This window comes from Panthera pardus, unplaced genomic scaffold (assembly GCF_024362965.1).
Source record: "Panthera pardus isolate Hobbes unplaced genomic scaffold, ASM2436296v1 HiC_scaffold_2, whole genome shotgun sequence".
Taxonomy (NCBI): domain Eukaryota; kingdom Metazoa; phylum Chordata; class Mammalia; order Carnivora; family Felidae; genus Panthera; species Panthera pardus.
Window position 1 is genome coordinate 80,819,403 of NW_026526765.1, and position 14,894 is coordinate 80,834,296.

At 37.0% G+C, this 14,894-nt stretch overlaps 1 protein-coding gene across 1 annotated transcript in view; it reads left to right on the forward strand.

Moving 5' to 3' along the window:
• The window catches only part of PCSK1 (proprotein convertase subtilisin/kexin type 1), a 43,926-nt gene extending 32,051 nt beyond the window's left edge, over positions 1 to 11,875 (forward strand). The window contains exons 10-14 of the mRNA XM_019428839.2: positions 345 to 578; positions 3,306 to 3,463; positions 4,796 to 4,929; positions 6,465 to 6,626; positions 8,870 to 11,875. Coding sequence (XP_019284384.2) covers positions 345 to 578; positions 3,306 to 3,463; positions 4,796 to 4,929; positions 6,465 to 6,626; positions 8,870 to 9,247 — 1,066 coding nt within the window. The 3' untranslated portion in view covers positions 9,248 to 11,875. The remainder of the gene's footprint in view (positions 1 to 344; positions 579 to 3,305; positions 3,464 to 4,795; positions 4,930 to 6,464; positions 6,627 to 8,869) is intronic.
• The last annotated feature ends 3,019 nt before the right edge of the window (positions 11,876 to 14,894 follow it).

A 14,894-nucleotide genomic window follows, 5' to 3' on the forward strand; every position in this document is an offset into this window, starting at 1 on the left:
ACAATATTGAAACCCAAATTTTACTTATAATAGGAGCTTAATTTATATGGTATGGAGAGAAACTTTCAGTACTGTATTTTAAATTCCAAATGAAAAGATACACCAAAAGAAATACAACAATAAAAGTATAGTTGCAAAAAGGACTTCATTATCTATAAATAGAAGATGCTTGTTTTTACTTTTTTTACTTGTTTTACTTACAAGTAAAACAAGAAGATACAAGTAAAACAAGTAAAACTTTACTTACTTTGCTTACAAGTAAAACAAGAAGATACTTGTTTTACTTTTTCAAGGATACATCATTTTTTGTCCCTGAAAAATATTTTGGGTCATTTCCCCTTCAGTCCAAATCTTACATGGCGAGACATGCAGCACTTGGTTGTCTGGACCTCTGAGTATGACCCACTGGCCAATAACCCTGGATGGAAAAAGAATGGAGCAGGCCTGATGGTGAATAGTCGATTTGGATTTGGGTTGCTAAATGCCAAAGCTCTGGTGGATTTATCTGATCCCAGGACCTGGACCAGTGTGCCTGAGAAGAAAGAGTGTGTTGTAAAGGACAATGAATTTGAGCCCAGGTAAGTATCTGCAGGAATTTTAAACAAATGTGTGCCCATGGCACTATTTGATTATGATGTTTGTCACTCTGCCCAATGTTTTTCTCACCTACCCTCTGAAGTAGATGGAGGGAGCATTTGCCATAGTTCCCTGTGGGCCCATGGGAATCATCGAAAGATCAGAAATCTGCAAGTCAACTTAGCATATTTCCATTTTCCTTTCCTAGCCTATCTATATTCATTGTTTTATATATCACTAAGAAAACTCATTGCCAATTAAACTATTACTAGCTATTAGTTTTAAGATTAATCCCAAAGTCAAAGATGTTAAAGTATTTTTAAAAAATGTATCATAGAATTGATTATATGTAATACTTACCAACCAATATTATCCAAAACCCATTTCCAGAAGAGCCTCTCTTCACACTATAGTCCTATGTGATTCATGATTTTTTTTTTTTTTTCCATGAATGATCGTTTACCATGCTGCTTTTACATAAGAACACATCCAGCCTACCAGATCTGGCCAGAGAAGCAGAATCTGGTATAACTATTTTGTTGATTCTTTCAAGGAAACCATGATTATATTAAAGATCTGCTCATTGGGGTGGCTGGGTAGCTCAGGCAGTTAAGCATCTGACTTGAGCCCAGGTCATGATCTCACGGCCTGTGAGTTCGAGTCCCACACCAGGTGAGTTCTAGCCCCACTTCCGGGTGAGCTTGAGCCCTGCCTCAGGCTCCGTGTAGCCTGTGTAGGATTCTCTCTCTTTCCCTCTCTCTCTGCCCTTCACTCACTCGTGCTCTCTCTCTCTCAAAAATAAACTTTAAAAAAATAAGTAAATCATACATTTCAAAACTAAAAAAAAAAAAAAGACCCACTCACAGAAAAAAATCCGAGAGTGGGAGCCTTGGGGAACATTCATTATGGAGATAATATCATTTCTTAAGAGGGCCCATTTCAGTAATGGACCACTTTTTGATGGGTCCAAGGCAAACCTGCCTAAATTCTATTCCACAGCAAATAGCACTATATTCTTGTATCTCTGTTCCTCACCAAATGTTTTCTTTTCTTTTCTATTTTGTTTTATTGTAGTAAGAACTCTTACCATGAGACCTACCCTCTTTAACTTTTAAGTATACAATACATTATTGTTGATTCTAAGTACAATTGTTGCACAACTGATCTCTAGAACTTATGCATCTTGTGTAACTTACATGCCCATTGATTAGCAACTCCATTTTCCCCTAGCCCCAGGCAACCACAATTCCACTTTTTGAATCTATGAATTTGACTATTTTAGATACTTCATTTAAGTAGAATTTTATGCAGTATTTATTTCTCTGTGACTTCTTTATTTCGCTTACCATAATATCTTCAGTGCTTATCCATATTGTTGCATATAGCAGAATATCTTTTCTTTTTAAAGATTATATGTGTTTTACCACATTTTATTTAACCTTCCATCTGTTGATAGACATCTAGGTTGTTTCCACATCTTGGTTATTAGGAATAGTGCTAAAAAGAACATGAGATATCTTCAAGATCCTGTTTTCAGTTATTTTGGATAAATATCCAGAAGTGGGATTGCTGGATCAGTTGATAGTTCTATTTTTAATGTTTTGAGAAAACTTTATGCTGTTTTCCATAGTGACTGCACTGTTTGTATTCCCACCAATTATGCAAGGGTTCACATTTCTCCACACCTTCTTCAATACTTGTTGTCTTTTGCTTTTTTGTTAACAGCCATCCTGACAGGTGTCTGGATTTGCATTTTCCTGATGATTAGCAAAGGTGAAATTTTTTTCATATGCCTGCTGGTCATTTATAGGTCTTTTTTGAAAAATATCTATATAAGTACTTGGCTCACTTTTTAATCAGCTTATTAATTATTATTATTATTTTTTGGTTATTGAGCTGTAGGAGTTTCCTTATATTTTTTATAGGTTAACCCTTTATCAGATATACGGTTTGCAATATTTTCTCCCATTTTTTAGGTTGTATTTTCATTTCGTTGATGGTTCCCTTTGCTATGCAGAAGATTTTTAGCTTGATGTATTCCCACTTGCTTACTTTTGTTTTGGTTGCCTGTGCTTTAGGTGTCATAACCATTAAATCACTGCCAAGACCAATGTCATGAAGTTTCTTCCTATGTTTTCTTCCAGACTTACAATTGCACATCTTATGGTGTTTACTACATTTGGAGTTGATTTTTGTGTATGATGTTAGATATGGGTCCAATTTTATTACTTTGCCTATGGATATCCAGTTCTCCCAGCACACTTTGCTGAACAGACTGCTCTTTCCTCATTGACTATTCTTGGCATCCTTGTTGAAGATCAGTTGACCATATAATCTTGGGTTTATTTCTAAGTTCTCTATTCTGTTATACTGGTCTATATGTCTGTCTTTATGCCAGTACCATACTATTTTCATTACTATAGTTTTGAAATATATTTTGAAATGAGGAAGTGGAATGCCTTCAGCTTTGTTCTTTCTCAGGGTTACTTTAGCTATTTGTGGTCTTTTATGATGCATAAAAATTGTAGAATTTTTTTTACATTTCTGTAAAAACCTTACCATTTTCTACACATTATTTCTAGCTACTCCTGAATTTTGTTCTACTCATAACAGGGAGAGACAACAAGCTTAGCTGAGTATCTAGTCAAGACTGATGTGTATGTATTTGCATAAAATACAAAGAAGAAGAGATGTACTTTATCCAGTGATTTTGTTCAAAATGTATTTAGAGCCCTGAAAGGTAATGGAGAAGTTATCATTGAAATTCCAACAAGAGCTTGTGAAGAACAAGAAAATGCCATCAAGTCCCTGGAACATGTGCAATTTGAAGCAACTATTGAATATTCCCGAAGAGGAGACCTTCATGTTACACTCACTTCTGCTGCTGGTAAACTTTTTAAAAATTTCAAAATTCTATTCTAAATCATTTAGTTAAATTTTAAAGAGTATATTGAATGATTTTAAATCAATGATCTTTTATAGGGCTGAGTTTCCCAATAGATGTTTTCAAGACTTAAGAAAATATGCTTATTTTTTAATTTTTTTGGCATCAGAACTCTGCCAACTCATTCCTACTGGTTCTTAGATAAGCAGAGAATGAGGTCTATTCAAATAATACCAATTAATAAAACTTTATGGAGTTACACATTTTCAAACTGTGCTCATTTTCCCAGGTCACTGATCTATCATTCATTTCTCTTAGGCAACATATTAGTGAAAGTTACTCTGATAATTAATAAAGCTGACAAATATATCAGACACATATAAGGAATCAACCAAAAAACTAGGACTTGTGACCCATGAAAGAATATTGAGAAGACTAACAAATATTCCATGATGGCATTGCAAAGGCCATATGATAGAATATACAGGCAATTGCCCTTTCCTGAGAAAGTACTAACTCAGATGAGATCATGGATAGGGAAGAGGTTGTAAACCATAAACTTTAATCCAACCAGGAAATGCTATCCTAATACTCTTTCATTTTTTAGTAGGATTCACTAGACTAAATTCAATTTCTATAGGTGAGTTATGAGGAAAGATGAGCTCCCTCTGTCATCTCCTTCCAGGATATAAACTTCTTAGACTATAGACACTGTTGATTTGGAGTCATGCTTTCTAGCTATCTTGGAGTTGGCCTGAATATGAGTGGAATGCTTTCTCATTGATGGCCCTACAGATCACTTGACCCTTTCATCTAGATCTACAAAGAACTTGGATTTCAAATTTTAGAGTTAAATCCCACTACTAGTTTTTAGATGACAAGACATTATGAAATTAATATAGCTTTATTTTTTTATGCCTACACTAGATTATAGGCACAGGCACCAAATAAATTTTCAAGACTTCCTCTTAAATTTCAAAATGATAGTTCCACTAAAATGTATTTTAGGTCTCTGAATCCATAGTTTGTAAATGTAGTTCTATGAGTTCTCCTTATTCAAAAAAAAAAAAAAAAAAAAAAAAACCTTAATCAATATACTCATTATTATTTTACCAAAATATTTACTGAGAACTTATTATATGCCAGGCAATATGCTAATTTCTATGGGTAAAAACATTTTTTTATAATGTTTCTATCCTGATCTTATACAAAAAAGGGAAAATTAGGAGGGCAACTCTCTCCCAGTTTTCATTTTCATTTATTAGTTGCTAAAGTGTATCCTACTCTCAGCACATTTAGAACATTCATTAATTTGAATTTGTCCCTTGAAAATAGGCACCAGCACTGTACTGTTGGCTGAAAGAGAACGGGATACATCTCCTAATGGTTTTAAGAATTGGGACTTCATGTCTGTTCACACATGGGGAGAGAATCCCATAGGCACCTGGACCTTGCGAATTACGGATATGGTAAGTATGAATGAAAAGATATAGAAACACAGGCTCACTTTTAAACATTTTCAAGTACTTTGAAGATTGGTATCATCATTAATCAAGGTCCTAAGGCGTTCAGGTCACTCTCTAGTAAAAGTAAAGAAAAGGTGTAATGTTTCAATCCCTGCCCACTTGGCTTTATAGACTGACTGACTAAATAAATAATTAAATAAGCCATACCATAATAAAGAAAAAAAAAGATGTATTAATAATGTTACAGACTACGTGACAAATCCAAGTGTTCCAATGTCAGAATGCAGCCAGCCATATGACCTACTCAGACACCAGAATTACCTCTATTTACAAAGACAGTTAAATGCTATACCAGCCTTGCTATGACATTCTGCTGGGGTCACATGAAGAAACTCTTACCACTTCTTACTATAGTGGCTATTGACTTGTTACACAAGAAATCTTATTTAATATGACTTTTTTGTTTTGTTTTGCTTCAGTTATGAAACAAACTGAAAAGCATTTCTCACTTCTCTTTCACTCTGTTTACTAACACTCTTTGATATCTTTCTAAAATTGTAACTCATGGTAACAAAAATAGAGTAAGGAGTGTCTGAGCAAAAAGCTAAATACAGCTGAATTATCTACTTTTGCATCATTTCTCCAGCATTTTCTACAGGTTGAGCACATATACAAACAGTGTTTCAGGTCTGAGTTCTCCCAAGATAGAACTGTTCAGCAGCATCAGATTTCAAAGTCTAGATAACTCTTTTAAAAGAAATTATTTTAAATTCCTAAGGATTTCCATTAAATTAATACAAATTCTATAGTCATTGTTACATTTTTCTCTCTGAGAATAGCTTTCTCCTACAGACTGCAAAAATTATGATTTAGAACCAGAATCTGTAAAAATTCCTGCTCTCATAGGGAGAGCAAGAAAATGTTCTTAGGAAGTAGTTCTATTCTTGAACTTGTCCTCCGTTCTTTAACTCAATTTCATCTTTAAAAAACTAAGAAAAATCTGTTTACCAAGATAAGACTATTTTATCTCAAGTCTGTAAAATCTGAGCCTACACTTTCATATTCTTTTTAGATATTTTTAGATTTCAGCACATTATTTTTGGCATAACTGTTGAGCCTCAGAAAATTATTACTCTTCCCATAAATCTACAGTTTTTAAGTGCTGATTAATACTGAAGTCTATTTATAATACTCCAAAGAGGCTTTTTCTCCATTGGAATGTTTCTACAAGCTGATAATTACTAAATATAATTCTATTTATGGAAAGTACAGTCAACTTTCCAAGAAAAGAATAGAAAAGAACATTCATATAAAGAGTTTTGCTTTTTTAATTAAATGAAGCAAATAATCAGTCTTTAAATCCTCGAACCTATAAACTGTCCATTTTCATGACAACAGTGAATCCAATGATTTACTTCTTTGTACATAGTGCTCTACACATGGCATGTACAGAATTTTTAATAGATTTTACAGATACTTTTAAGGAGTTTGAAATTTCTCAGAATACACCCTAAACTTATGTGTATGCTTATTCGTAGTCTGGAAGAATGCAAAATGAAGGAAGAATTGTCAACTGGAAGTTGATTTTTCATGGGACCTCTTCTCAGCCAGAACACATGAAACAGCCTCGTGTGTACACATCCTACAACACTGTTCAGAATGACAGAAGAGGGGTGGAGAAGATGGTGGATCCGGGGGAGGTCTGTGTGGCTCTGTTCTCTTGAGCATTCTTGGCACATCTTTCTTTGAACTGTAGTAGACAATGTAGTGAGTAGAGCTGTATCTAATTTTCAGACAGAGAGAAAGTCAAACGTGAGTGGGGAGAAAAGGGAGTGAGAGTGCCAAACTGTTTGCCATTAAATAAAACCCTCATATTATTTAAGTTTATTCTTTTGTCCAGAATTTAGAGATTAAAGTTGATGAATTCAAAGGTATGAAATTCTCTAACATGAGAATTTATAACATATCAACTTACATGTATCAAAATGTATGACATATCAAATTATAAAGAGAGCTATCTTTTTAAAAATTAAAAAAAAATAAAGCTTATTTATTTTTGATAGAGAGTCAGTGAGTGAGTATGAACAGGGGAGGGGCAGAGATAGAGGGAGACACAGAATCCAAAGCAGGATCCAGGCTCTGAGCTGTCAGCACAAAGCCCAACGCAGGGCTGGAACCCACGAACTGCAAGATCATGATTTGACCCAATGTTGGACGCTTAAGTGACTGAGCCACCTAGGCACCCCTAAAAAAAGAGCTATCTTTATGCATGATCACATATGCCTAATGTCTGTATCACACATACTTTTCAAGTATTTTTTACATTGTCTCATTCAACCAATAATCCCTGTAACCTAGAGAAGACAGACATTTAGCATGTCCATTTTCCAGAAAGAAAACTAAGGCTCAAGTGACCAAATCCTGTAGGCTTCTCTTTACTAATTCCTTAACTGACACTTTTTTGGCAGCTCTAAGGGAAGCCACTGAATCACAGTCTCAATTTCTCTGAGAAAATTTCATAGGATAGCTAGTCAGTCATTCCTGTTCCTACTGAGACTCAGCCTACTGAGGCTGCTGGCTTCTCTCTTATCAGACAGAGGGCATACACCACATTTTGTTTATCTCTTAATCCCCCAGCATCTAGCACAGTGCCTCAGATGTAGTAGGTAGGTAATCAGAATTTCCAGAATGACCTTTCATGAAGTCTGGCTCAGTGATGGGTATTTTGGGAGATATAAAGATGTAATTATGTAAGAAACTTATAAACTAGTTGTATGAAGTCCTCAGCTCAGATTCTGGTTCCATTTACATTCTGCAAAGCAGCTTACCCCCGCCCCCTTGGGGGCCCCCACCCCAGAGGCCTTTTCTTCACAGTCCCAGAGGCAAGTTGACTTTATGGGTATTTCTCCCTCCAAGATTCCTTAAGGGGTATGAATCAGACCCTACAGTTGTTAAAAAGTTGAGTTACTTCCACACTGGTTGACAAAGAGCTGCTTCTCTGATATCTCCAGTTCCACCCCACGTGGCTTATCACCCTGGCCTCTCCCAAGACCCCTTTATAAAACTCAGGGGCTGAGGGGCACATGGGTGGCTCAGTTTGTTAACTGAGCCACCCATCCAACTCTTGCTTTCCACTCAGGTCATGATCCAAGGTTCATAGGATAGAGCCCTGCGTTGGATTCTGTGCTAACACCTTGGGACCTGCTTGGGATTCTCTCACTCCCTCTCTCTCTGTAACCACCCCCCTCAAAATAAAAAATAAAAAATGAAATAAAATGAAATGAAATAAAACAGAACAAAACAAAACAAACTCAGTGGCTGAAAGGGTACCTGATGACAGAACAAGGGGCCTCCAGGAAACTTCATTCACACGAAGCATTGCTGGTGTCTTCTGTATGAGTTATTAAATATTTTAATATCAATTTCTTCCCAAAACATGGGCAGGGAGGAAAGGCAGTGGGAATGGTAAACTGTTTACTTTCCATAGGATGAAACTGTATTATTTTAAAAAATATTTTCTTTCATTAGAATTAAAATTAAAATTAAGGAATTCAAAATTATTAAATTCCCTAAAATGAATTCTACTATAGAAGGCTGACAAGTACAGCAGGCCAATAAGGTATGAATACATATACATGATCCCATTCAGTCTTCAGAACCACCAGAAATGAAAGACTCTTGTTCTCATTTTACAAGTGAAGTTCAGGGAAATTAAACAGGTGCCAGGAGAACATGAGTAAATGCAAAAATGAGGACTGAAGCCCAAGTTAGTATGTCTCTAAGCCTCATGCTGTCTCTGCTTCTCAAAGGGTTTCTTAAAAAGTGTGCAGTGAAAAAAACAAACAAACAAAAAAAAGTGTGCAGTGGACATGTGTTGCAGCTGGCTTGCCAGGTTCTAAATAATGAATCTTCTTCCTTTTGTTGGTGGCGTTCTGTGTTTTAGGAGCAGCCCACACAAGAGAACCCGAAAAAGGACCCCCTCATGTCAAAAAGCCCTAGTGGCGACAGTACAGGGGACAGGAGGAATGAGCTGGCAGAGGCAGCCCCATCCGAGGCGATGCTGAGACTCCTTCAAAGTGCTTTCAACAAAAACTCACCCCCAAAGCAATCACCAAAGAAGCCTCCAAGTGCAAAGCTCAACATCCCTTATGAAACTTTCTATGAAGCCCTGGAAAAGTTGAACAAGCCTTCCCAGCTTAAAGAGTCCGAGGACAGTCTATATAACGACTATGTTGATGTTTTCTATAACACGAAACCTTATAAGCACAGAGATGACCGGCTGTTGCAAGCTCTGGTGGACATTCTGAGGGAAGAAAATTAAAATAAGTGTGGAGTCCTGAGTTGGAAATATTCATGCTTCTTCCTTCCCCTTAGATTTTGCCTGTGTCTGAAGTGGTTGTTTTTGCCATTGATTCTTATGCTTATGATATCCTTTGTGGTACTTTTGCTTTTGCTCGCCCGACTGGGCGTTTGAAAGGGATGAGCTCAAGTAGAAAATCCAACTTTCTGAATTGATAATGACTCTTTCAAAACACATATTCCCTGCTTGCACAAGTGAGATGCTTTGTTCTTTCTGGAGCTACAGTTCATTTCATTTGTGGTCCTCATACCACATTAGAATGCCTCCTTGAGCCACGATTTCATTTCTCAAAAGAAATGCCATCGCCTGGGTAACATATTAATTTGAAGAAGTAAATCTGCAAAGAATGAGAGGGAAGAAAACTGTTCCTACAACTTGTCCCTTGTCTTTGCCACACGGTTCTTTGAACTGTGATGCCATAGGTAGGTTTGGAAAGTTTCTAATGAAAGAGTTCCCGATTAGACCCATACCCTTGGCTTTTCTACCCCAAAGTACGACTCATTCAGGAAATGACGATTTCGTCATTTGGGAGAGAAACTGAGTAATTTAGATCCAGAAACAATTCTCAAAATTTGTGTTATCTGGTTTGAGCAGTTTTAGAACATTTTTCTTTGTTTGGTGTGCTACGCAGAGGCCTCTGTGGACCTAAAGGTGACTAGGACTTAAGGTGTGTGCTCTGGCCTTTCCCTATTTCCCCTTATATTTTCATTACCTATCTCATTCCTCAGCCACAATCTGAATACTGAGAGAAGTAATTATACTACTTAGAATAAACTTATACTCGGGATTTGGCAAATCCCTTGTCATATTTTTTCACAATAATCACAGGAAACCCCTCATAACACCAGGAACCAATGAAAATAGGAAAATATTTATAATGGGGAGAGCCAAAGGTAGGTTTTGTTTGTTTTTAAATTGTATTCATTAGAACAGGTTTTTCTGGATCCTTAAAACTGAGTGTTCATTCCTTGCCACTAAAGGCTCTTCCCCAGTCTTACAGCTGATAGTATCCAAAATCTTACCAAATTGCTTCCAATATTCAGCTCAAGAGGCCACAAGCTGGCAGTCCATGGGCCACATTTGTCCCTGAGGTAGATTTCCTTTGGCACATCAAATGATTTAAACATATGAGTGGTTATTAAAAATATGAAATTTCACATAAAGCTTGATTCTCAGAAGCATTTCCCCTCCTGGCAACAGTTGGCTAGAGCTGAACAGCAGCTGCCCAGAGAGTACCAGGTCCCTGAGGTGCCCTGCTCCATGTTGCTTAAAGTGGCTACCTTACTGGTCAACACCCAAAAAGCATTTGATTTTTCCCACTGCTGCATTAAACAAACTTACATAAAGTATAAATGCATTAAGGAAAAAAAAAATCCTCTACTTCTTCCAGGTAGGATCTGTGTGATAATCATAATGAGAACTTGCCATGATCTAGTTAATTTATAGGTGAGGGGAAATGATATTTTAGACCCCTGAAAGTACCTCTGAAATCCAGTTTGACATATTCATTTAATCTCACCTTCCCTGGATTCTCATTTACACTAACTCATTAATGGACAACCTCTAGATTCCCATTCTCTATGTGCTCACAAAAGCTCCAGTCACCTACGATGCAGGCATTCTCCCACTGAGTCTGCTGTTTGTAATTCTTTCTTAAAGTTTGAACTTCATAATGTCACACATGAACTGGACCAGGAGCTTAACTACATTGAACTAGACTGGGAAGAGAACACTAGAGTCTGTCACTTGCTATGGTTTGAAGTGTAGTGAATAAGACGATGTTTCACCTCCTCGTCTACAGTTTGCATTTGTGCAGAATAAAAGTATGTGCAGAGCAATCACCATGATGCTTCAAGGATGTTCTCCTAAAAGAACTCCAGTATCACACTATCCTTGGAAGTTTCACATGTTATTCAATATAGAGTATTGGACAGACTTTGAAAATTGAAGTAGATCAAAAAGTATTAAAGCCAAAAAGGACCAACGAGTTATTAGATAAGTTTTCAACTAAAAAACAAAGCTAAGGCCCAGAGAGGCCAATACATAGTCATAAACAAAACCTCATCCTTTCCCCTTTCCTACTCTCATGCTAATTGTATTAAGCTTTTTTTTTTTTTTTAATCCTTCTAATAATATCTTTTCCTGGTTGAAACCCCCAACCCACTCATTGGATTGTAGCCAAAGGTTCACTCTAGAGAAGCTTTAATATTTAAATAAAGTCATGTTTGAATGTTTCCAACCTGGAATATATTGTTCAGACATAGAATATTTTTGTCAGTCTTTCTTAGTGCCTGTGTGGATTTTTGTGAAAACGTAAAAGAGGAAACTTATATAATATTTCCCTCAGAATTTTAAACTATATTTTCTTTACAGGTATTTATAATGTACCAATGCTTTTATCAGAATTTTAAAAAGCATAATAAATTATATTAAAGAACCAAAACTTTCCTGAGAATAAGAAAGTTTCATCCAATAAAATATTTTTGAAAGGCATGTTCCTCTGTCAGTGAAAATAAACGTATAATATGTATGTGTTATGATATTAAAAGTGACATTTGTCTAATAGCCTAATACAATGTGTTTAACATGTGTGGTCTTAGCATTTTTAAGAAAACTCCCAAATTATACACTTGTATTAACCAGAATATGTAAAATATGCTTATACATCTGAAGAATAAATGATTTCTCACTAAGTTAAAAAGGAAAAAAAGCTCATGTTTCCAACAAAAACAAAATCTCCTTCTCTATGTTTCTAAAATGAACTATAAAAAAGAAAAATTGAAGATGTACATTAAGAAGATAATACCTTTTAGAAAAAAAAAGCTAATTCCTTTTGAGACAAATGGACTTTCTCAAAGTCAATTTAAGAATTTACTTCAACAGGTAAGTTTCATTTTCCTTCATAGCTCAGTTTCTTACTATTTTTTCATTAAAAATTTTTTTTTAACACTTATTCATTTTTGAGATACAGAGAGAGACAGAGCACGAGCATGGGAGGGGCAGAGAGGGTCACAGAATCCGAAGCAGGCTCCAGTCTCTGAGCTATCAGCACAGAGCCCGTCGCAGGCTCAAACCCACAAGCAGTGAGATCATGACCTAAGCCCAAGTCGGACACCCAACTGACTGAGCCACCCAGGTACCTCTCTTACTTGTTTTGACAACATCCCAAGTTATTTGACTGAGTCTTCACTGAAGTGTTGAGGAAAAAAAGCAAAGCACAAACCAAAGGGACTTACTATGTGTGAGAGAAAGGACTTCAACACTTCATCAAAAATGACTTTTTTATAGGCCAGATACAGTAGCTCCACATTAACCACCCCCCCTCTGCCAGAGGCCAAGGCCACTTATCAGAAGTTCCCAACTTCCAAGTTTAATCTCCCATCTTCAGGCCCACATTCCTCTCTTGCTTCAAACCTCCATCCCTGGAATGGCCACCCAGCCACTTCAGAATCTGTCTTCTTTCCAGGGGGTGGTTTTCCCCCAGATTCCATTCCTTTCTTCTGAGTTACAAATATTAACTCAAAATAAAATAATTTTTCCAGAATTCCAGAAGAACTGTTCTAACTGGCTTTTGTCCTCAAAGTCCAGCAATCTTTAAAGTCTACCCACCAGGAGGGCTGAAGATAGCTCTCTGGTTACTTTTCAATGCTCATTTGGTAACTATTAGATTAGCCATGTATAGGCTACAAATCCAAATCCAAATCCAAATACACACTGAGATAAACATTAATTCTTAAATACAATTTCAATCCCTAAGAAAGAAGAGTAATGTTTTCCTAACTGCCTCATAATTTTGTAAGGCTACAGTACTAATACACATGATGATGATGACGATGACAGTTTTTGGTCCAGCATTCTCAAGGCATGTGGAGGGAAGCAGAAATCACTTTCCTGGTTTCTATGCCAAACTTCTGCCATGTGTGTTGCTCCATCCCCTTGCCCCTGTGGGCCAAGGGTAGTTTCCTGGGCCATCTATGTTAAGCTTGACCCTGTGATTTGTTTTGGCCAGTGGACATGATACAAACAAAGACCTTCAGCGTGCTTATACCATTTGGCCTGGCTTTTGCTTTTCGGTCATCTAGTGCAATGAGAAGAGTGTGCCCCAGGGAACTACTGCCTCTTCAACCTGTTTCCAGAACAAATATATATGGAGCAGGTCTACATTCTGGATCCAAATCGAGCCAACTCACAGCATGAAACAGAGCTGACCAGATGAGGACTACCTAAAGAAGCTGAACTGTTACCATGGCAGTTAGGAGAATGAGAATAAATACTTGTAAGCAAATGAGTCCTGAGATAGTTTGTTATGCAGCCTTACGTGCAACAAAACTGACTAATACAATAAAAATTACATTTATTCATTCCGCTATCAGTACCATCCCTTTCAAATTGTGCCTTCTTGAGCCTAGAGCACACACACACACACAAAAAGAGGCAGTATTAAATCATACACCTCTTAATGCTGATTCCATAGCTGAAAAAGGCCTTGCCCAAGCTTTGAAAGTTTCATTTTTAAAGGTAAGTCTCAGCTTAGTTCCTCCTGAAATCAGAGCTGAGATCATGAATGACTTTTGTACAGGTAATTTATTTTGCAGGTAATAGTGGAGAGCAGAAGTGACTCACACATACTTGAGAGTAGCATGGAATAATACTGATCAGCTCAGGGCTTCCCAAAGACTAGAACTGATGTTTCAGCTGATAATGGCATTGGCAGAAGATAACTCAGAACAGACACATAGGCTCCCCTTACTCCCCCATCCCTACCCAATCCAGTGCCTCAATACTTAATATTATCTTCTCTCCAAAGTTAGATGCAACCCTAGGACAAGAGAAGAAAACTTGATTGGCTTACATCAAGTTCACACTATTTATTAGAAAGGGAACTCTTAATAGAACACAGTTCTGTTACAAAAAAAAAAAAAAGAAGTAATTTTTGCTCACCTGAGTTTTGGCTTGCAGTCTGTATTTATACAAACAGTTTATATTGCCTGTCCATTGCTACACATAGATATTATGAAAGCATTACTCTATCCTCAAAGTAGGACAAGGAAGTGACTATAATTTTTGTGTCTACCATTCTCAAGGCATGTAGAGAGAAGCAGAAATCACTTTCCTAGTTTCTATGCCCAACTTCTACAGTGTGTGTTATTTCCACACAATCTGCAGCCTGGAACTCCACAAAGCACTTTTACTCTCCTCTATACCCACATACCCACCACCTCCACCTAAGCCCATATTGTAAGTATCTTCGTGAATATTTACCTGGGGAGGGGGCCATAAGTTCAGAAGGAGTTCTTATTCATAGAAGAAGGCAGGGGAAACATTCCCAGATTTGTTCCTGCAGCGTGGTCGTGATTGTTCCCTTCCACCTTTGGTTCCTTTATCCCTGTCCGTAGGTGTCCCCGTGACAGGCGTTCTAAACATCTAGATGATGTTTAGAAGTGAGCAAAATAACCTCCAGGCTTTGCCTTAAATCCTTTACAGTTACTTCCTGTATCACCATTTCTCCTTGTCCGGATACCACCAGGACCCAGCCCAAAACTTGTACTTGGAGAGGGTCTAGTGCTCTCCCTATTTCATGCACAATTTTCAGTTTACAGCAATGAGT